This window comes from Drosophila gunungcola, chromosome 3R, assembly GCF_025200985.1.
Source record: "Drosophila gunungcola strain Sukarami chromosome 3R, Dgunungcola_SK_2, whole genome shotgun sequence".
In the NCBI taxonomy this organism is placed as follows: domain Eukaryota; kingdom Metazoa; phylum Arthropoda; class Insecta; order Diptera; family Drosophilidae; genus Drosophila; species Drosophila gunungcola.
The window spans coordinates 28,278,170-28,302,036 of record NC_069139.1 but is presented as its reverse complement, the minus strand read 5'-3'; the positions used below and the strand labels follow the sequence as shown (position 1 = coordinate 28,302,036).

The 23,867-nt window shown below is 35.1% G+C and overlaps 2 protein-coding genes across 8 annotated transcripts in view; one reads left to right on the top strand and one right to left on the bottom strand.

Annotated features, from left to right (window-relative positions):
• LOC128251735 (uncharacterized protein CG43427) overlaps positions 1-23,867 on the top strand; it is a 65,967-nt gene that overhangs the window by 14,862 nt on the left and 27,238 nt on the right. For all 7 annotated transcript variants that reach the window (XR_008267238.1, XR_008267237.1, XM_052978866.1 and 4 more), the window contains exons 4-5: positions 11,742-11,796; positions 19,940-19,982. The gene's annotated coding sequence lies outside the window, so the exon portion shown is untranslated. The remainder of the gene's footprint in view (positions 1-11,741; positions 11,797-19,939; positions 19,983-23,867) is intronic.
• On the bottom strand, positions 21,315-21,973 carry LOC128252489 (uncharacterized). Its single transcript, XM_052980254.1, has 2 exons — positions 21,908-21,973; positions 21,315-21,848 (listed from the first exon to the last, which is right to left on the bottom strand). The coding sequence occupies exons 1-2, from the start codon at positions 21,971-21,973 to the stop codon at positions 21,315-21,317; spliced, it is 600 nt and encodes a 199-aa protein (XP_052836214.1).

Below are 23,867 nucleotides of genomic sequence, written 5' to 3'. Positions count from 1 at the left end.
CTATTTTAATGGCATAGCGCCAGTTCAGAGAGCACGGATTTCTAGAATCTCGATAATTTATTGGAATGTTTTGTAGAGCGTACAATTTAAATTAGTGAAATGGAAGAAAAAAAGAAATAAATGTTAAGGCTGCCCCAAACTATAAAATGGGGAAAAGCTTTTATTTTGATTTTTAATGTTTGCCAGACAAGCGCAAACGAAAACAATGTACACAGAAATAGAGCAGGCCAAATAAAAAACCATAAAAACCAAAACCCGAAAAGAAGCCAAATAGATAAAAGAGAAAAAGTGTGGAGTAGGAAAATGCAATGAAAATTGAGTTATAGAAAGAAGAATACGGCGACGAAACAGCGCTAAAAATGCGCCTCACAAAAATAGAGCAAGGCATGTGGATAGAAATGAAAGAAATTATATGAAAATAGGTTCCATATAAATATATATATGCGTATATGCATGCTATATATATGCACAGGCATATCCGAGATATTTGTAGAGAGCTCCCTGTCTTAGCCAGACAGGAATTCTTTCCGTTTCTTCGGATTTTCGGCGTGAAACGGCAGAGAAAATAAAGCTAAGAGCTGGGAAAAGCGTATTTATACTCTGTTTTTGTATTTTCCTTTTGGCACTGAGACATTTTCGGACAACTGAATTTATGGCGCTTTTCTTTAAATTTCCCAGTTGATAATCGGAATTTGCCAGCAAGCAACAAATAGAATAACTTTACAATTTAGATTAAAGAATTTCTCATATCAATCGTAATAGTAGAAGATAGATTAAGCCCTCAGTATACCTAAGGAATGGATTTATTCAAATGTTATACAAAATCTTAAATATTAAAAAGGTTTGAATGTTCGGTTAATGGCCTTTTGGTTAGACAATCTTTTAGGTCGATCCCCGAGATATTTGTCTTTGTCAAATCGTAAAACGCTCAGCAGGTCAATAATTCCGTCGGCTCCCCCCTAACTTAACCCGATCCAATCCCTTTGGGCGAACAAACTCGAAAATTGACTTTCTATAAATTTATGAGCCAAGCATTTAAATGTCTACAAATTATTCATAAAATAAATGACATATTCACAGGTTTACTTTTATATTACAGGAATGAATGATAAGCATAATAATAATTTTCGGATTTTGGTGACACGTGTTTTGAAAGCCAACTTCAAGTCAAGTTTGAAGAAAACTTTGATGGACATGAACAACAATCGTATTGTTATATGTGTATTATAGAGGTTTGAATAGACGCTCATCACAGCAAGCCACTTTAAAATTCTTCTTTTTTTTCCTTTTTTTTTTTGGTTAAAAAAGATTTTTTTTTAGCATTCTTTTATCTTTAGTTGAGTTTTTTTCGTGTATTCTCAGTCCAAAAGATTTAAAGTTTTTTGGGATCACAGATAGAAACCAATTTATAAAGCAAGCGAGACTGTAAATAAAAAACTTTTTCTTAGAATTGGTTGTCGTTTAAGGTTGTCAAAGCCCTTTTCCTTGTATAAGTTGGGTAAAACAAGCAACGGAAGAGGTGGTGCTGTTCAAAACATGTACGGCAAACCAAGGCAGAGAAGAGAAGATGCAAAATTGTAAAAATAATATAACATTTTAATTATGCGCATGGATATTTTATTTTTTAGTCACGTGGTTCCTGCGGCGACCATTAAAACAGATTTATAACAATGTGAATTTCTAATATCTAAGAAAACTGCTAATTAAAATATAAAATATGCATGCCTATGAAATATAGTATTTCACGGTCCAGTCTCCAGGGCAAAGGAATAGAAATGTGATTATGTGGCTAAGGAGGCAGAACACCTCCAGGAATAATTGTGTGGGTTAGCTGGAGGTTTGTATCTATATGAAGATGATGACGACCACAAAACGCGCTGATGACTCTGCTACTCTTCAGTACCTTGGCCTCTTTGGATCTTGGGTCTCTGGCAGAGTCACTTCAGGTGGCACTTTACACTCACTTCGGGACAAACAGTAGCAAAATTGTTCAACTTCATTTGTTTCCTCCAGACATTGCTTTGTGCTTACGTTTTTCATTTTTCTCGTTATTATTATGGCCACTGCTTCGCTGGGTTGTATATTGTAAACATGAAATTTTCTCAAATCAGTTCCCACGCATATTTCTTGGCGTAGTTGTAATAAAAATAATAATATTTTTGTGGTCGTAGATGAGTCATAATGTAATAAAAATAATAATATTTTTGTGGTCGTAGATGAGTCCCACTCATTTCCTAGCATCAAGTGCTCGCGAGTTTGCTGGGGTTATAGGATTATATAAGACCATGTCGGAGAATCAAATGCGTTTTCTTAGAGATGAAACGAGTAGATTGTAGTTTTTGGAAAAAGCTGTTTAATGATAATCATTGCTGGTGGGCTGCTTTTTTCCGCCAAGCGATTTTATCCACCGATAAGAACGAAAGTTCTCTTCACTTAACCAACTACTTTTTGTAGCATTAAACTGTTTTGACTTTGGTTTTCTTCCATTTAAATTAAGGCCCTGCGAATTTGGGTCATTTTAAACCGCAATGGCGCTTATTACCTACTTTATATACAAATTTTGTTGTATTCTACGCTTCTGAGGTTTCGTCTTTGGTCGTGGAAACAAAATGTAAGCTGACAAGATGCTGGGGTTTTTTTTTGGATTTTTAGTTTTTGACCCACGTTTTATTTTGCTTATTTGTTTAAAAAATAGTTATCTTGTGTAGAGCAGACTACTTCTACTTTTAAACGATTACAATAAACCCTTTTACTCTACGAGTAACGGGTATAATAATAAAGTTGTAAAAAATGATGCCTGCACATATGGTAGCTTTGGTTGGAACTCTATAGCAAATAATTTCAATGCAAGCAAAGTTTAATTATATTATCTTTTTTAACTTTGTTTGTTGGCGATAATGTTTTGCTGGCTCGAGCCCAAGGGTTTTTTTTGGTAAAAACAAAAAAACAAAAATTGTTTATATTAGTTTCCGATATATTTCGGCTGCACTTGAGCAACCTTCTTCATGTCAAATTATTTAAACGTCTGAACCGTGGGACGTGTAGATTAACACTTTTTTAAATAAGTGTTAACATTTTATCAATCAGTGCATGCAAAACCGAATGAGAAGTTAAAGAACAGAAATGCCAAATTCGCATGAATGATGTTCGTTGTATGAATGAAGTAAACTGAATCAGCATGAAAACGCATACGAAAGTTGGAATCAAACGCGTACCTTTCTATAAATTGGGCTAAAACCCATAAAAGACGTGTGAGATACAGATGAAATACTTAAAAATATGAGAGCTAAAGAAGTGAAGATTATCATGTTAATTTTCAGATGTATCTTTGTTGTTTTGTGTTTCTTAGCTATTTGCATAATTTTTGGCTCTGAACCGTGAGCTTTTGTCTTTTGTTTGGCTCTTGCCATTTGCTTTCTGGCACTTTTTGTTTCGCTCGTTGGCGTTTCAATTAAATTATAAAAATAACAATTTGCTAATTTTCTTATCGCATTGCTAAATCGGTATACGTATCTGATGACGATGATGAAGATGACAATGACGACGACGTTCTCATGCGGTTGATGGGCGACTGTGGGCGTTTTACTTGTGGCTTAAATCTGCTGGCCGTTGTCTGGATTTCTAAAGAATTTCTTGAGATGATATCATATGCTGCATAGTTGCCATTGCAACGACCAGGGAGTTTATTCTGCTGTAACCCAATTGTGTCTGTCCATCAAAGTGATGCTGGGTCGTCTTCCCTTTTGCGGATCTTCCGCATGCAAAGATCTTAACGTGGCTATAATTTGAGCTGGCTGGGCGGATGAGTCACGAATTACGGATCATCATCAGCATGCCTGTCCAAACCAGTCTCTTGCTTTTTTTAAGGATGTGCTGATTAAAATTTACGCACAAGGTCATTCCGGCTCTACGCCTTAAACTCTTTTAGACATGAAAATTAATGCATGGCATAAATATTGCCCATCGAAAAAGAGAGACAGGAAAAGTTCGCGCGATCCTCCTGGCGCATTTAGCTTAATCAACAACTGGTTGCTGAGTTTGCACAGGGAAAAATAGTTAACACTGTTTTTTCTTCGTATGTTTGATAGCTTTTATCAGCTAAAACTATATCAAATGACTAAATAATATAATATAATATAAAATAAGCAATATGATTATGAACTAAAAGATGATTTTGTGTGTATTTAACATCACTTTTGTTTTTAAAAGAATTTAAATTAAGTCTTAAAACAGTGATATAGCTTTCAGCAATTAATAATCAATAGTCCTTGATTTGTTTTTAAATAAAAAGTTAATATAACATTTTTAATAAGATATCATGTGTTTAGTAAATGTTTATTTATTTACTTCTAGCTTATACAGGCATCTATATTTACAATTTTTATTACATTTCTTTAAAATAGGTATACGTTTTTTTTTGAACTGAAATAATGGCTACAAACTTATTTAAGTAAGCCCCTTAGTCACGATGATCTGTTCCAGATCGGGGGAGTTTATTTTCTGAGTGTGTCCCAAGCCAACCAGTGAACTTGAGGTCTGACTTTGACTCTGGACCCGATCGGAGGTTCATGGCAAAAGAGCGAACGGCTTCAAATGCATTTCTGGCACAGCTGCGCATAGAAAATGCTTTTCCAACAACGACACATTTCTGTCATCATCAATAATGCCGCCATATAGACACTTCTTGTCGCTTGTCGGTTGTCGCTTTGTGGTTTGCCTTTTGCCTTTGCCTGCTGCAACAAAAGCAACAAACAAATTGGCACAATTTCTCCTCCATATGCGTGTTATGTTGCAAACGCTATGTGGCTTGGCCGTTGCCACCATCAGTATCCCAGTAAAACAACCGCTGGAGCAGCAACAGCAACAGCATCAGCAGCTGACATCTCTTGCGGCCAAAGCAACGTTCAATGTTCAACTTAACTCTCTTTTCTGTTTTTTTTTTTACTGCCGCTGCTGTTGCAGATTTGTTGCCGGCTGTGCAATATTTCACATAAATTGTGCACAGCTGCCGCAAATCGTTTTGCATACCCTTTCCTTTTATATTTCTTTTATACTCTATAAAGTGAGGGAGACTGAGTTTTCAAACATATAAACTAAAGGTTTTCCGTTGATCTTTTTAAAGAAAAATTTGTTTGGAGCTAAAAAATATAAATTGGTATTAACGCCAAACAGATTAAATTTGTTTCAAGCTTTTATCACTTCCGCTTATTAGCGCACTTTGCTTAAAATATGAATGTTGGAAAATATTTCATCCTCAAATTCTACCTATTTAAAAACAAAAAAGAAAAAGAAATTAATTATAAAACACTTTAAATGCTGGTTGAATTGTGTTCCGTCAGGGTAGTAAATATTCGTTGCATTTGCAGCTTAAATGATCCCTAATCAAACATTTAGTGGCGCCGCCGACGCAAGATTGATGCAACCTTGGTAGGCGATACCGAACCATGCACGTTCCTTTTTTTAACAACTTATGCTCCCGATTTCTTTTTTTTTTTTGTTTGGTTCAATTGGATGGCGTTTTGCTCCATTTTTGCTTTGAATTGGCTTTGGTTTTGCATGGAGCTCGCGTGAAATTTTCCAATGCAGCTGTGTCAAGGCGCCAACAAACTCATATGCTCATACTTTTTGGAGAGTGGGGCGAAACCGACCGATGATTACTTATGGAAAGGTTTTATTGTTTGTTAATGGTTTTGAAATTTCCTTCTTGCTGCCTAAACTATTTTAAATAAATTTATAGCTAAATTTATAAAACGCGTTATGCTAGCTCCGATCTTACCATTTGTTCGAAAGCTTTAAGAAAAAGTCTTTGCTGGTATTGCATTATGTGCCAATATGAGAACAAACAGATGAAAAACATTTTTTTTTTAAACCCTCTAGAGGGTCAGTTGATGTGAAATCATGCAGTTTCTTTCTCTGTAAGAGTGTGGGCACCTCTTTTAGGCCACGCTACTGACTTTTGTGGCTTTAATTAACGGCCAACGAAAACTTATGCGCTTTTGTCTACGTCTTGGGTATTTTGCTGATATTTCTTCTTTCGCTTCATTTTGTCTAAGGTTACCGTCCAACCGAGTTCCGCTTTCCGTGTGGGGAAAGGGAGCTCTCTTAATTTGTGGTTTTTGCATATCGATATGCCTTTCCTTTCTAGCCCCTCCTCCATTTCTCAACCCATTTTTTCTCTGTGGCATGCTGCGATCTCACCCGATATGTCAATGTTCTATATGCATGACTGATTTGACTGAGCTATAAAAAAGAGAATCGCTGCTGTAGCTTATGGAACTGCTGTACGAACGATCAACTGTCAACTTTTGTAAACTTCCGGTTCTGAGTTTGGCTCGGCTCGTTGGTTCGGGCCACATAATTTATTATTGTTTTCTTGCTCCCTCTTTTTTTTATACAAAAAAAAAAGGTAACAACGAATAAAAGAGGTTATATGGGCTTTTTCGATTTAACTCAGCTCTGTACATTTTAATTTTACTCGAAGCCAAAGTTTAAATGAGAATATTTATCTCATGCTCTCTGTAAGGGTATACAATAATACTTTACTCAAATGAATCTTACAAGCTTACCGTTACAAATTATGAAACAAAAGAAAATCATAATGTTTTCAAACTAGATTAAAATTATTTCTTATTAAAAGTTGATCTTTAAATATAAATAAAATATTGTTTTTACCAAAGTAAAACCAAATTTGTACTACTTTAATTAGCCAAGAAATGATTAACCTAGTTTTAATTACCTAAAAAACTAGTTAATTTGCATACCCTTGCAGAGGGCATTGCAACGCAGTGAAGTATATATATTTTTTATTAGGATTAGCATCACTAGAGTAAACTAAAGTCGATCTAGTCCGTCCCTCCTTTTTTACGCAAACTACTCTTTCAGTTTTAAAGCTATTTTTATAAAACTTTTCCAAAAGTTGCCTTTCTATAGCAGGTCGAAACGAGCCAGATCGGACGACTATACATCCATATCATCTATATCCCAATGAAACAATTCAGTTCAGAATTACGATTTTAATTTTATTAAAATCGGGAACTAAACCCCATTGAAACAATCTGTGAAAATGTTATAGCTCCGATGTTATTTAATTGGTTTGAATTTAACTTCGATATATAGTAATGGTTTATAATAACGGTTTAAATTGTTTTAAATCGGACAGCGATATAGTATTCACGCATAAAAAACTAAAAAAGTATTTTTAAAGAATACAAATTTTGCAATAAAATTCGTCTTGTTTTATAATAATGTTGGGGTTGTATGTTTAAATTTCTGCCTGCCACTAATCCAGAGCTTATTGATTATTTCTTTGCATCTCTTGCTTTTCTGATTACTTTTTCTTCAATCAAATGGTATTTTCGTTTTGTTAATTAGTATAAATAAGGCGCAGTGTTGTAGCCAAAACAAGATGGGACCAGGATGAGCATAAATTAACAATGGAAACCATTCAGCTCCGGCTTCATCTCACAAATCCCATCTGCTCCTCATCTCCCCAGTCCTCTTTCTCTTCGTGGTGATCATCTCCGCTTTAAACAATCACTTTCGGCCAGGGTTCAATGCACCCGTCAGCATAATACACTGAGTATCTCCATGGAGGTTCGTGCAGCCCCCGAACTGATGGTGATGATGATGATGATGGTCGTAGCATAACAGTCAAAACAACCGAAAAACCAACGATGGCAGAAAATAAACAACCATTCCGTAATGACTGCGACTACAGAAACGACAATAACAATAACATCGGCAACCGCGTCGGCCAATAATAGCAACAATGTTGCAGTATTGGACTTATCGGGACTGTTGCAAAGTCATCGAATAGCGGAGAGCCGTAAACATGGCTTATTATGAGGACACTGGGTATATCTGTCCATTAGCTGATAGGGCCACACTAGCGTCCATCAAGACCTAAGTATATGGCTTGAGGCGAGTTTTTAAACAAATGCATTTTCTCCTCAAGTGAAGAGATTAATGATTGGGCGAAAAATGTTGACGCACACATTTTTAAAGCCGATAGAGAGATAGATCCTTAATTTAAATTCTCAATAACTTTTATTCCTTGTTTTCACCACGATAAAAACAAGAAAAATAAAAAGGTTTCCAGTCGTATCTTAATTAATGACTTGATTCCAGGTAATCCACGAAAATGTCCGAAACGTAATCGAACTTTTTCGTAAGCCGAGATTACAAATTCCGATGAACCGCTGGCGTATTAAATTCGGGAAATTAGCAAAAAAAAAAAAAAAAACAAAAAAGTGTAATTAAGATAAAACAAAGCCAAAAATGCGCATAAACCTGTGCGTGCGATTCGAGTGTTGCAATTGCAACTTACAATTGTTGCTTGCCTCCAATTATCATTTCTGCTCGTGTGTGCGGCAGATTTCTCGGTACTCTATTGTTTTGCATTTTGCAATATAATGCAGAAAATACATCAATAACAAAACATGCAAACTTTTGTCTTCTTCTATTAGTGCCAGGGACACAGCTAGAAACTAGCGAAACAACGGCAAACGCAGAGAACAAGAAAAATAAAATAATTTATATAAAATAGTATTGCCACATCATGATTTCTTTTTGATCGAAAATCACAATTTAAATAGCTCGCTTATGTCATCGTTGGGCTATTGTTCCTGACTGCAAATGGTAACTTGTTGCTAAAATTAAATAAACCATTCAATGCTTAGAAGATGACAAAATACCGCAAATACTTTTTTTTATAACACAGTGCAGCTGTTTTACTGCCAACCAAAACAATCTGCGTTCATTGATTATTTAGCTGAATAAATGAATCGAACAATCTGATTCATATCCAACGAGAAAATTCTAAACATTCCCAAACTATTAGTGCTGTTTACAGCGTAAAATCTACATAAGCTTTTGGCTGTTTTGGGTAGCAAAATTGTCGACAAAATTCGGTGTTTTATTATGCAATCAAGTTAATGTATAGGTGCCTTAGCATAACCCGTTCTTTCCAGTCTGAGAAATCCGAACATCTTTGCGAAATTATATAAAAATGCTAATTGTGCTTAGTAATCGGTTTGGCTATAGATAAAGCTATAGAATCTCCATCCTTGCTAGACCTTGCCCTGATTCATTATGCATGTACATAAATTATAAAAACCACGTAAATTATATGGCCAAGTGGATAGATTGCAAGTGGTTAGCCTTTGAATCTGGCCAAATATGCAGGAACATTAGGTGAAATTAGACCATAAATCAGATTGAAGTCAACAATTAACCTACCTTTTAGAATCTAATAAACACTTTTAGGAAGAAAACTTACGTACAAAATAAAAACATACTTGTATGTTTATAAAAAGGGTTTGCCTGAATAAGCAAACAAAGAACGCTTTAGACGGCTTTCATTATAAATAAATAAGACATATCTATAAAGGTGTATAGATATATGGTCCGTGGATAAATACGTTTATAAGACGACTGGAATTAAATTAAAATTAAAATACTCTTTAACCATGTCATTTTACCAATCGACCATATACATTTCAAACAAAATGAAGAACCTTAAATAACGAGTGCTATGGCAACATAATATTTGTTTTTAGAAATTTTTGAATCAGCACTGCTTAGCATGCATTAAAACCTAACTTTTAGAAAACCAAAAATTCACTTATAAATTGTGTACTTATATGGCACGTTTATTCAAAATTACACTTAGTTTGCCGTAAAATGCCATAGTTTCGAGGATAAAACTTTTACCCTTCCCCTGCATCTTCCATTCGATTAAAAGTGGAATGAGCTTTTCCGCGCCATGTATTTTTCGACGTTTTAAGAACTGCGCCTCAGCATTTCTGAATTGTAAACAATCCATCCAGAGGGGTAAACGCAAATGAAATTTATTAATTAAACTCAAAAAGAAAACAAAAGTGCGAAATTGTTTACTCTGAAACGAACTGAGACCAGAGAAAAAATTCGATGTCGGGGCCAGCTGCAAAAATACGACCAGACTTATACCTATTTACATTTTGGCCAATGAATGAAATACATTTTCCTTGTCTGTTTCTCTCTTATTTTTGCGAAGCTCTCAGTTCAAGGCCAAGGGGGCGTATGATATAGATAAATTCCAACCGATAGTGTGACACAAATTTACCAAAAATAAAACTGATGCATAATATATACATTTGTTTGGACAAATGAAAACAAAAGTCGAATGCCGCCTACATATTCTAAAATAAGTTGTTCTCGCATCAGACTCTTTCGTCATCTTTTTAAAATATCTGTAAAGAAAAAAGGTTTTTCCACAAAAAAAAAACATTAAATAAACAAAATGTTTTAAAATAAAATTTTGAACATCAAATATTTAAAAAAAAGCAAATGCTTATTTCAAAGCTTAAATTAAAGACCACAAATTAGCATAATTTTGTCTTGTACAAAACTGTTAAAAATCATGCATAAATTCGCGACTGTGTTTGGAGGTTTTAATGATCTACGCGCTGACAGCTGATTGAGGTTTTGTCAATTTTATGCTCCGACATTTTTACTGATTTCCCTTTGTATTTTATTTTCACGTTTCATAATGTTGTAATTTTACGATATCTATTAATGTTTTTGGCCATAGCTTTAAAAGGAAATAAATTGCAAAGGTTGGTGATGGTTTTTTTGTTATGTCATTCAAAACTATGAAAGTTTTTAATTTATTTGGTTCGGCGATAATTTGTAAAGTAGAGCAAACATAAACAGTGTGGTTAATGTATTTAGGTTCATAAAGCGCAATTAAATTTAAACTGTTAAGACAGAATGTGTTCAAAGGGATTTCATCGTAAAACAATCATAACTACCATGCACTTTCCAGCTCTTATTGCCATAAAATCATCATTATTCATTTAACTTACTTTCATATACCCAAGTCACAGCATGTTTAACCTTACAGAAATAACCGTAGAATTTTCACATTCACAGCTAAGTGTAAAGACTTTTCAGCGGTATTTTGCCAGCAAAGAAAAGCACATTTTTTCTCAATGTTGTTAATTAGCTGAACAATGATAAGATAATCATGTCAGTTAGAAAGTTCAAAATGAAACGGTTAAGTTTCTCGGTTAGTGATGAGGCAATAAATAAATTGTCATTTTGAATAATTTGTTTACTTTTATTTAATTATATATAACAAATTTAACAAAATATCACAATGCTACATGCGAGCATGTTTTAAGTTTTATACTCTATTTGTATTATTGCTAGTTAAGGCCAATAATGAAGGTTTTTATGCTTTGATAAATTTTATGCCAAAAATGGCATTAGCGGTAAATATTTATTGGTTTAATCTTAAAAAATTTCTGCAAAACAGCCAAATACAGAAAAAATTACATTTTTTCCCAGTCTATTAGCAGGTGTAAAACTTTAACTTTTTAAACGCTTTCGCCTGCAAAACCTCAGATTTTTTAATTTTTTAAAAAAATATAAAAACAATATTGAGAAGAAAGTCTAAGAAATATTGTTTTTTCTTCTTTTCTGTCAGAGAGCATACAAAATTTAATTAGGTGCGATAGACACTCAGTTTTTAAAATTTGACATTAGTTTAAACATAGCGGATGCTTATGCATACCCAAAAAATCAACTGCGGTCCTTCGATTTGTACATATCAATTAAAGCATCGACTATTATATATATTTTTTTTTAACTTTTAATCCTGTTCATAAAAGTTTTTCTAGTATTGTAGCCTTAATGAATATTTCTTCAATAAATGTGATTAAAATTAATATATATATATATTCAAATGTTTCTGTTTGCAGATCCCAACGAATAACACTTCGACCAATATCCCACTCAGTCAAGGAATTTCAAAAGGTGAGTTGGCTTGGCTGTATATAAAATAAACAAAGTCTCCGACATCCACTCAATCGCGCAAAAATTTTAGCCAAGGGTCGTTAATCAAAAGGCATCAAAATAAAACGCACAGTTTGCCGTCTCACACGGCGCATTGCATCATTAACGTTGAATCAGCAGCTATGGGATACTAGTTGTATACTATAGGGGCGCATGCATACCTGCCAGATACAGATACTTATAGATCACAGAGTCAGCTCAGTGAGTGCACCAAGTGAAACAGCGTCAAATTGCATTTAAATTGAATGAAATTAATTTGACATGCAAGCTGTGTTGAGTTGCCGCCTGAACTCAACTCGAGTCTTGGCTGCTTTCAACAAAGCGTTATAGTTACATATGTACGGATACGCACACACTATAGGCACCGAAAGATACCAGCTACAAGATACAAGATACACAAACTGCAACCAGATAAAAGGCAGTGCACATGTCGGGCGAAATCAAAATGACAGCCAGCCCATACAGAGAGAACCCTATAAAGGGGCAAAAAATATAGAGAGCTGGCAGAAACAGGCGTGCAGAAATAGGTGGATTCTAAACGCATCCACCAGATACAATAGCCTTGGGCAGAGGAACAGTTCAGTGTGTGGGGTTGCCTGCTCTCTGCTTTCTTTTATAAATAACTTTGAAAATGATCTATGCCCAGCTGCCGGGCTCCCCCGTATTTCAATCCAACTTTGGTTCCTGCTGAAATATTTTCATCAATGCTTACACAGAGACAAACTCCTAAGCTATAAACTATAAATATAATAATACGGAGTAATTGGTTTTAACTTTACCGGCTCTTTGGTTCGCAAGTTCTAAAAGATTCGACTCGGTTATTGATCCAAATTAAGAATATATATACTTTTATTTCCATTTGTTATTCCAATCATTTCTATGGAAGCTTTATAATCCAGGCATTAGAAAAGTTTCATCGAAATAGCCTCAAAACTGAGAGACAAATTTACATAGAAACGGATGAACTGACAAAGGAAGAAAGGAACATTGCTAGATCGACTCTCTTGGTCATGACAAATCTAATTTATTGATATATATAATTTATAGTGTCGGAAGTGTCTCCTTCATCGCGCTGAAAACTTTTGCCTGAAATAATAATAATAATTCCCTTTGCAAAAGTAAAAAAAATAAAGAACAACGTCAAAATCAAATTCTGCAAAAAACGAAGTATCGATTAAGATACCATCCAGATGCTGTCTTCTAATATCATTGGTATCTTAAAACTAATACCAAGCATATGATCAACTTTTTTCTTTGTGTAAATCAGTTTGAATCTGCATCTGGTGTTGGCGTAGGCGTTGTTCAGGTTTTGCTTTTTGGTTTCCTTCATTTATAACACTTTGCTGCCAGCTTTTTTTCCGTTAGTTTTTTGTAATTTCTTGCATATTGTCAGTGGCTTAGCATATACCAGATATGTATCTGAAGCGTCTAGCAATGACTTTAGCAGGCAGCTAAATGAATTATTGCCTTATTCGTTGTCATCTCTGGTCCCCCCGATCGCTTTGATTTCTTTTGCAGTGTGGGATTGTCTGATAGAACGATTTCGATTGCCTCCAAGGTTAGTCTCACAATGAAATATGGATTGTTTAGTTTTTTGGCTTCGGAGTTTCTGAACGATTTGATTAAGTGGGCAATGATCAATTGGTTTTGTTTTTGTCTTTGTGTGAAGATTATTTGAATGCCTACAACCGATGAAATTTGTCTTACCTATTCATTTAAATAAGATAAATTAAACAAAAGGAACTATATATGTATTTTGTTTGTAAGTAATGTAAAGAAATTCATTATAAGTTTTTAGCATTTTTGTAGAAAAAGACTACAACAACAGGGGCTAAGATTTTTTCTCTAGGCATGACCATGTCGTTGATAATCGAACAAATTGTATTTAGGATAGGATATTCTATTAAACCAATAATAATGTAGTACGCATAACATCCCACATAATACCCAAAAAATTGATTGCCATTCACAGTCGGCCTTTTTCGGCAATTTTCTTCAATTGTTTATCAATTGGCCAACCACCGAAAATTTGCCCATAAGTACCCATATTAGACATACATTCCTTCGGAATTCTTTTGGGCTGGGCAATTTTGTGGGTGGCCGTTAAAAACCACACCCAAATTTAACTGACATAATTTGGCCATCGAAGCTGGCATTCTAAAACAAATTTATTTGAGTGGCTTTGTGATTTTTTGGTTTATTTGGATAAATCATTTGGGCATACAAATTACAATCCTCACTGCACATTACCTAAGTAAAATAATTTTACATCGACCGACGACGTTTAATTAACCATGAAGCCCGGCAATCGAAGGCGAAGCTTAACCACAAAACTGACATTAACTAAAAAAAGTATTAAGCCAGAGCCCGTCACCTGTCGGCCATATACGATTTCAGCGTTGGAAAATTATTTCGCATATTCGCAGCTGAGAACAGAAAGGCACGGCGAACTCGTGAGACGTGAGAGGGCGCGGCAGAGCCTCTAAGCCAACTCGGCATTCGCAAATTCGTACGAGTATCTCTGCAGCTTTGAATCTGTAATTCTCCCCCGCCCCAAACTTTGGCGCAATTCAAAACGCGTAATTGTTACACCCTGATTACGCGACCGCAGCGAACCACAAATTAAAAAGTAACACGAAAAGAAAAAAAAAATGTATACACAGGAAATTAAGTTTCCAAAAAAAAATTTTTGTTAAATTAAAACCAATACGAAGTGTCGAAAAAAAATAAATACAATTTTATGAAACAAAAACAAATATATAAAGGAAGTATGAAACAAATGTCCCGTGGTTTGGCATTGTTGAGTTGAACAAGTATAAAAATCATTAGATGCATGGAAATAACCGTATATAAGTTTAATATTTTTTTCTCTGCAAATTCAGAATCCAAATCGAGTTTGTGAGATCTTAGTCTGCGAGGGGCAAGTAGGTCCCAGAAAAAATGAACTCCAGATACAATACAATCTAACTCGATTGTTCGCATGCAGTCCACCCCATTCCTCCCACCGGTAGATGGCGCTCTGCCGACAGTTGATGCAAAGTTTCTGGTCGTAGTGCGTGTGAATAAAGGGGTGTGGAGGTTTCAAGCGAAAGAAAGGGCATCAGCAGCCAAGTTAGACTTTCATGCTTCGTTGGGTCGCCCAAGGTATGAGAGCAAAAGTATTTTGCATGCCATTCAATGTGGAGAGCGGGATAAAACCTTTGAGTTGCAGTAAACTAATGTAATAATGGTATGGATGAGAAAAAGTGCAGTGGGAAGTTATACAGTGTAATTCTGGGTTTTATTTACAAAGATGACTTTTCCCTATGAAAAATCTAAGAAGTATTTGGGCCTACGGCTCGTAACCCACAGTATATATCAATAACTTGAATTTTAAATTAAATTTAGATATCTTAAATTTCATTTTTTGGCTTTAAAGGTTATAGCTGCAAAAACATCGAATGTGAGAACATTGATTTTTTTTAAAAGTGTGTTATTTTTAACCAAAACAATTATAACTTGAAAATAAAATTAAACTTTAAACATTCTTTATTCTTAAGATCAAGTTTTCTAAACAACTGAAAAAGTGTGCATTTTATAAAATATATAAAGAAGTTTCTAAGGATCTTACCATAGATGTTGGAAAAGTTATCAATATTGTCATCAATGTTTAACACTTTTCAGATATATGTTTATATATTATTTATATATACAATAAGTAGATACTAAATTAATTAAATAAACAAATTGAAATGGGTATTGTTTTAAGAATACTTAAAGCACAAATGTGTTTCCTTGAGCAATACGAATTTAATTATTTTTCGGATTCATTAATTTCCATTTTTATAGCACCTTTTATAATTCAGTCTGTCAGTATAAACACAAACAATAAAAATTTGTTTATTAAAGAAAAAATATGTGGGAGAATTTTTACTATAGTATTTAAAAAAATGAAATCTTTTAATCTGTTCAAACACAACCTTTTGCTACCTAAATTTGAGTGCACCCTACCAGTTTTACATTCACCTAATCACTGATCTGTAATAAACAATTCCTTATCGATTTCGATCGCAAGTGAAAAGACAGCAATAAACCGGCATATATCGATCGCCCCACTAAACCCAAAAGCGAAACAAAATTGTTCCACTTCAGTTGACTAGCACAACAACGAAAAAAAAGACTGATCGAACACAAAAACAAGAATTAGAGATCAACAACAGCACAAAAGTAGTTTAGAGGAAAATTAATTTTGCACGATCATTGTGCTGATTCTACTCATTGAACTCTATTTGTAATTGTGAGTGTGCTGTATCTGTGTACCGATGTTTGTGTAAAAGGAGGAGACGCTGAACTTTGAATGCGAATGAAATGGAAACTAAGTATTGATTGCAATTGAAAAACTGGAACTGGGGGAAGTGGCCGAGCAAATTGAGAAAACCAGCTTGAATTATAGGCAACACGGCATCGTCGTTTCGCAGAGGATATCACTCGCAATTACAAAAATCGGCAGTTAGCAGTAAGCAAAAGCGTTCAAACTGTGATGCTTTTTCTTTTTTTTTTTCTTGTGCTTAAATATAAACAGTTCATACATGAATTCTTGTTTATACGCATTGGTATTAAGAAATGTTTATGTAAACACTTCGCACTTTTATAACCTTGCAGAGGTCATTATTATTTCAGTCAAAAGTTTGCAACGCAGTGAAGGAAACATTTTCTACCCTATGAGGTTTATATGTTCTTGATCAGCTTCCGTCCGTCTGCCCTTTTCAACGCAATCTAGATGCAACATTCAAAAAATACCTTATTTTATCGAAAATATTTTCGGCTTGCTATTTTTATTTTCTTAGTTAATTAATGCAATTGATTTTGCACTAGAAAGTACTCAAAATTATACTGCAAAGTAATTATCAGAAAACAGAAAAAAGCATTACAGTGTACGAAAATCTTTACAGGATGTGGCTTTAAAATTGGAATTCCTACTTAAAAGTTGTGCAACAACCATATGTATTTCACGACTTAATTAAGTTTGAACGTTAAGTTGAAGTTTATCTGCTAAAGTAACAAAAATAGCCTTAATTTTAGGACGAAATTGCCTTTAAATTAAAAAAAAATGGCCTTAAGTAAGACTTAGAACACATTTTAAGGCAATGATTTCCTTGGGAGTCGTTTTATTGCCCAACTTTGTAAATCCTAAATTTGTAAGGCGTTGAAATCACAATTTTCTGGCGATTGATCACCAGTTCTTTTGGCACCCCTATTAAAACTATTGCCTCGAATTCATTTACCCAAACACTGGCTGAGCCTCCGACCAAGTTCAAGTGCCCCGACACTCACTGGCGGACAGCCATGACCACATGGACATGACAACATCTGCTCGGTCTGGCAGCCAGCAATCAAGCTGGGGATGCGGTCACATTGAAGTTATGCCGGCCGGCCGCGAAGGGAGAACCTGAAATCAAGTCTGCTTAGTCATCGAACTTGGCCTAATGCAAAACACAGGCAGCCGACTGCCGACTTGAGGATGACTCAGCCTCGGACTGGCAAAAAAAGCCAAGCAAAACAAAAAGAAAGAAGGAAATGTGCTACCAGTTTAGCCCAAAGAGCCAAGAACAGAAGATCGAATGCTGAGCTGGCGCGATGCTTCTGCTGCTGCTGCTGTCCTACTCCACTTCTCGGTGGATCCGAGATTTAAAAGTGTAGTTGGTTGTTGGCAGTGTGCTGCTGGTTGTTATGCCCAGTCATGGTTTGTCGACTCCGCAACGAACAACCGCCTTCAACTGGAGATGTATCTAATGGATACCTTGCACTGGAAAAAGGTCTTTAGATCGGAGTAGTTATGTGTATTCATTTAAAAAGCAGACAGGTTGGTGATCTTTGTCTGTACAATACTCGGTTTTTCCAGGGAGATGCAAGCATTTTCGATTCCAAAAAATGAATCTTTAAATTTTATATTTTGGGTATATTCCCAATCAACATCTGACAATATTTTTATGAATGGGATCTCTGCAACTTAAATCTTTTATACAAACCGATGTTAGCCATAACATCTATACAACATCGAATAAGGTAAATGTTTCTCTTAGTGCACGGTCACATTCCTGTCTCAAATTCCCCACGTACGTGTTGCGGTGTACGGCTTTCAATTAGTTATTCATATAACGTGCTAAACAAAAATGGAAAAAAACGCAAAATTATGACAAAAGTCACCCCAACTCCGTGGGTTGATTAAGGCCCGCATCCAGCCGCATTGGCTACTTATGTCTGCGAGGGCGAGCTCATCTTCATCTTCGCCATCATCCGCATCCTCGCTGGCATCCAACAACTCGAACATTGTTTGCCTGTCTGGGCTTTGACAAAACTTTGCATGACATGTTGTCATTATGGTTCCTTACCCTTTTTTACGTCCACTGAGCTCAACTCCCCTCTTACATGAGCGGATCCTTTGGAAGACATTGTTTGTCTACTACTTTGGGCTGCGGTGAGCTCTTCGTGTCTGCCAGCAGCCGGATATTCATAGACATTATAGACACTTATCATCGGTTTAGACTTCACGCCTTTTGTCTCAGCCCCAGCAAAGTTTACTTTAGTCCCCTGTTCAGCACCTTATCTCTCCATAAAGCAAACAGGAATCACCCTCTGGTTATTGCAGCATGTTAAAGTTTTTGAAAGGAGCAGCCGCTTACCCTCCATTAAATTCCATCCATTTTTAATACTTGTATGGAACTTTAGAACCTGGGAAGTTTCAGAATTTGTTATTTATATTGATAAGTAATTCCTTTTTGTTTTTATTTTTTTTTATAACATGTTCTTTGATGCAACCCAAATTGGTGATTCTCATTAAGAGCAACATTATTAGCCATTACCAAGGCTTACGCGTATTTGGGTCACCACTATTCGCCAAGGCCTCCATCAGGAGGTCGGGAATCAGGCCCAATCGCTGACTTTTATGGCACAAAAAGCGCAATAAAAGTTCATAAAATGCAAACTGTGTCAATGGAACACAAAGATACTTCTTTGTTTATGGTCATGCTGATAACTATATCTGAAACTCTCCAATAAAAATCAAAGCCATATAGTCTATAGACCAATAAACGTTTACAAAAATCGTTATTGATTTGAGTTGGCAATGCCAAATAAGCATTAAAAGTGTTTGCATAATCATGGAACCCACAACACCTTGCACAATTTGACCACAATGTAGTGTAGTAACAACTAGAAATACGAGAGAACTGCAACAAGTGGTTTGGCATTAAACTTTGGCATTTCGCTGTGGCTTTATTTTTAGTTTTGTTAATATTATCGGATTGGTTATGAAATGATGTTGGGCCCACGCCACCGTTGCACACCCATGAAAGTTCAAGTGTATGACGACACGATGGCTGCTTACTCAGAACCAGCCAAAAAGTATCTGACAGATACACACGTCGGTGGAGCGACTGCATCGCTGTCTTGAATTGCTTGGCTTGCCTAACAAGCGGAAAGCAACAACATAACAGTAAAGTAAATTAAGTAAAACCACACACCAGCAGCAGCAGCAGCCACATCCACAGAGATACAAATGCACTGCGGGCAAAAAGGAAAACCGGACAGAGCCTAGTCTTAGATGAGAGTAAATGTTGGTCTACAGGGTCCGAGAATAGAGAACATAGCTATACACATATATGCTGGGGGAGGGGATAGCTTGCCGCCTCATAACAAAAGTGGCTGACCTCGAGAATTCTCGCTTACGTTAGACGCCAAAGAGATCACTCAAATGTATCTGAATCTAAATCTAAATCAGTAACTGACCGCTCGTCGGATTCTTGTTCTTCATACCATCGCTTTGGGCTTCTTTCCTATGTCCATTTCAAATGCCTAAAATTGGTAGCTTGCCTCAGAAGTTGGATATATTCTTTTGGGGCGAGCAGTTGGTTTTGTTTATCTTTCGATTGCGGTTTGCTTGCGGTTGCTTGTGCTGGTATATGACTATCAATAGGAATTTCATTTACGCCTCTTTAGGCACCTATGAGACCTGGTTTTTAAGGCATTTGTTGAATCTCAGTAATTCGCCAGACTATTCAATATACAAGCTTTGGCATTTTAAAAATACTAAATATTTTTATTTGTTCTTTTGTTCTCTTTTCAGATCTTACTCTAAACAGTGACAATAAATAAATTAGACCAAATCGGTAAGCTATGCTCTTCTCAACATTTTTAAGAAGTGTACGGAAAATCATGATAATCGACCGACATAAAAACAAATATCTTGAAAAAAATTCACTTGCTATGTTACGTTCATTTTGTTTTGTTTTGCCAACCACATATTAGTTCAGTTATGACGAAACCCAAAAGCGCAACATTTATACATTAATTTCAATACACTTTCGAAGAGTGTTTTAATTTCGAGTAGATGTTTGTAACAAAGTGAAGAAGTGATTCAGTCCTTGAATATCGACTAGAATATTTTTTTAATTAAATCACTCAATTTAAAAATTATAAACATCAAATTATTATAATCGATTTGTGTTTTCTGTAAGGAGATGATCTGATATTGTATAACTTTGTGGTTATAAGGTTTCAATTTATTGGAAGACATATTTTTAGTGGTGTAACGGTCAAACGACTATATTCTATAATTGCCCAATAAACTATCTTCCGAAGTTAGTTTTTCGTAAAAAGACAGCGTATAAAAACATCGGTTGGTTAATGTCGCTTCCTTTCTGTACTTTTTTGTCAAAGAAAAAGTGGTGACCGACATCCGGCGCCAAAGGCATTACACAAGTGCTGTGCGCTAAAAAAACCATGAACAAAATAATTAAAACGTAACATCCGTTATAAAAATAAACACTTCCAAGAAACAAATTTTAACCCAAATAAATAACTTTTTATACTCGTTACTCGCAGAGTAAAATTGAAAATTATGTAACAGGTAGAATCAATAGCCGAGTCGATCTAGCCATGTCCGTCTGTATGAACGGCGATATTTCGGAAACTATAAAAGCTAGGGATTTGGGTTTTGGCATGCCGATTCTAGTGTTTCCTAAGAAGCGCAAGTTTATTTCAAAACAGAGCTACGCTTAGTCTAACGCCCACATATTTCGAAACACTAAACACCTCTGGCACGACACTCTAAGACATGTTAGATTCTAGGTGTCGGTAGAAAATTTTGAAATCGAGTTTATATCTCAAAAGTCGCGAATTTGCGAATTTTAGATACCCGTTAACAACTTTTAAAATAAATATTTACCAACAAAACAATCGGGTTATAGGTGGCGCCATCTGTCGCCAACATTGCCAACTCTAGAAGCCAAGAGCGTGCAGCACTTTCACGACGCTTAAGCGGACGGAAAGACTGACGGACATGGCTTGATCGACTCGTATGTTGATCGTGATCATCAATAAAAATTTTTACTCTACTTGTAACGGATGTAAAGATACAAGTTAACTGTGTTGGTTTTTGTGTGTTATATTTCTATAACATTTAAACTCAAAATAATTATTTTATTTATGAAAAAAACATGTTAATTTCTCTTGAGCAGGTCCTCCATATAAGTAAATGTAACGTTTGTATCGAATTGGGGTTTCTTGTCGAAGAACCACTGTAGAGTCAACATGTACTCTCCGGATGGAAACGGCAACTTCAATCTATCGGGCCTTAGATAAAAATCCTTCACAGTTTGTAGACCCTGTAATGGTGGCATGTAAATTTGAGGATTTAAGCGCATTTTAATACTTACAACATATGGACACGTGTGGTTTATATTGGAGAAATCTTGGAACAGACTGAAGACTATGCCTAAAAAGGGATTGTAGTTTTTTCGCATATACCGACATCCGTCGATATTTGCGTCCAGTAACCAAGGCTTAAATTCGCTTGCCTTTTTGAAAATCTTCGCATGAATCTGTATATCATACGCCGGGTAGAGAACAGTTCCGTTCACGTTGAGGATGACCCTATCACGACTGATAGCCTTAAGACGACAATAATGGAACACAAACCACGACTGATTGTGACTTTTGCAGACAAAATTTGTAAACTTGAAGACGACTGCATCCTGTAATGTGCTAACTACTTTTAATACTTATTTAAAACCTTAACTCTACCACAATTTACATTGAAGTCAGAAATGAAGATGAGGACTGCGATGCAGAAAATACATGTAACTAGTTTAGACAACATTGTACTAAACCAATTCATGATTCACTTAAACTAAAACATAATAATTAGCTATATTATTTTTAGCGGCCGTAATCGATTTGGTCATTTTGACAGTTATCAATGTGATTATTTTTCAATTACAAAACATAATTTCATTTTGTAGGAAACAGAAAATAAGTCAATTATTATTTAGTTAGAATGCCAACAAAAATAATGTAAACTACAGCTAAAACTACACAAGTTGGTAATCTGCAAGCATTATAAACTACACAAATATTTGATGACTGGGAAAAGTATAATAATAATATTAATTAACATAAATTATTATTATTATTACACCAGAACTAAAGCTAATACGTTTAATCCGGTGCCAATGGTTTCGACGAGTCTATTTATTAAATGCTCATTCCGATAAAACTCAATCATCAGCTTTTGATTAATACCTTTATTGTTTCGGATTCATTACCGGCCGAAAAATAAGTCACCATTTAAATATTGAGCTAATTTTACCTTTTGCTTTTAGGCTAAAATAGAGTAAATTATTCTGTTTATACACCCAGACATAAAAATAACCTAATAAGTGATAAAATTACCTACAATTTTAGGAAACATGACCTAAAAAGGGCGCAAAGACCATTTATGGCCTAAAGTTTAGGAATCCATGACCTAAACATTACACGCCAGTCATAGCCTAAATGTAAAAAAACGCTTATATTTTAGGTTATCGACAACCAACATTTTCTGAAAAAATATAAGCTACACAAGACCTTAAATTTAGAATAAAAGAATCGAATATAAAATGTTTAGATAACTAATAACTATCTTAAAATCGTTATTTTAATGTGCTTTAATTAAACATGGTCTGTTTTGTAAGAGCTTCTGTAGTAGATGGAAAGCCTTAGTTTTTGGAACACAAATCGACAACACGTCGAACAAATTTTGCTTTTCCATTATAACAATTTTGCGACATTTTTAATTATGTAGCCCATATTACTAAAAAAAATAATTTATATTTTTGGAAAATACTCTTAGTACACCCCAGCATTACGAAAAGTAGTCCTCGTCTTGAACCATTCCACATATCCTTTTAAAAATCAGATTTCATTCAATTTCTCTGATCTTAAAGTAACTCTTAAAAATAGTTCTTCAATGGACAACACTGCCTTTAAGCTAAAACTAAACTAAAATTTAACAAGTAAGCTGGTCTGGCTGCCAATAAAACGTAACTTTGTTGTTATTAAGATATTTGCTATGTTTGATCTTGCCTAATAATATTAGTTTTAAACTTTGTTTTAAAAAATAATTAATATTTTAAAAATATTTAGTACATTTTTTTTTCCTTTTACTTAAAAACATTTTGTATGCATATTTTTTTTAGAGAAATTCCATGACTAGGCAGGGTTAGCAGTTTATATATGGGCTATATCATGGGCTATTTATTAAAAAAGAAAAATATGTTAAATAAAAAATTGTCAAGTTATTGCTTTTGCGCAACTATGTTAAGACTTCGTAGTTAGCATTTGACAACGCTTATAGCTCTTGTTTGTAGCTTGACTAGTTTTAAAACTATAGGTGCTTAAGGTTTAGCTTTTTCTAGCTGATTTCCCTTCAACTACGTGGTCGGCCTGTCAATTTCCAAGCTAATATTAGAATACGGACTGTTTTTGTTAGAACGGCTGGCAGCAATTAATAGGTGCATTAGACCCCAGAGCCCATTTGTATCCTATAGTTTTAGTAGCAAAAATGATGGGTCCAAACAATGGAAATCCGTTGGGTTGTGTTGCATGACCAGCGATGCGCACAAATATAAAGTTAAGTTTGCTTTAACGCTGCATGTGCTTCGCACATGTGCATCACAGGCACAAACAATCGTTTGTAAAATAGGTGTCAGTGCTACTAGCTAATGTTGTAGCCA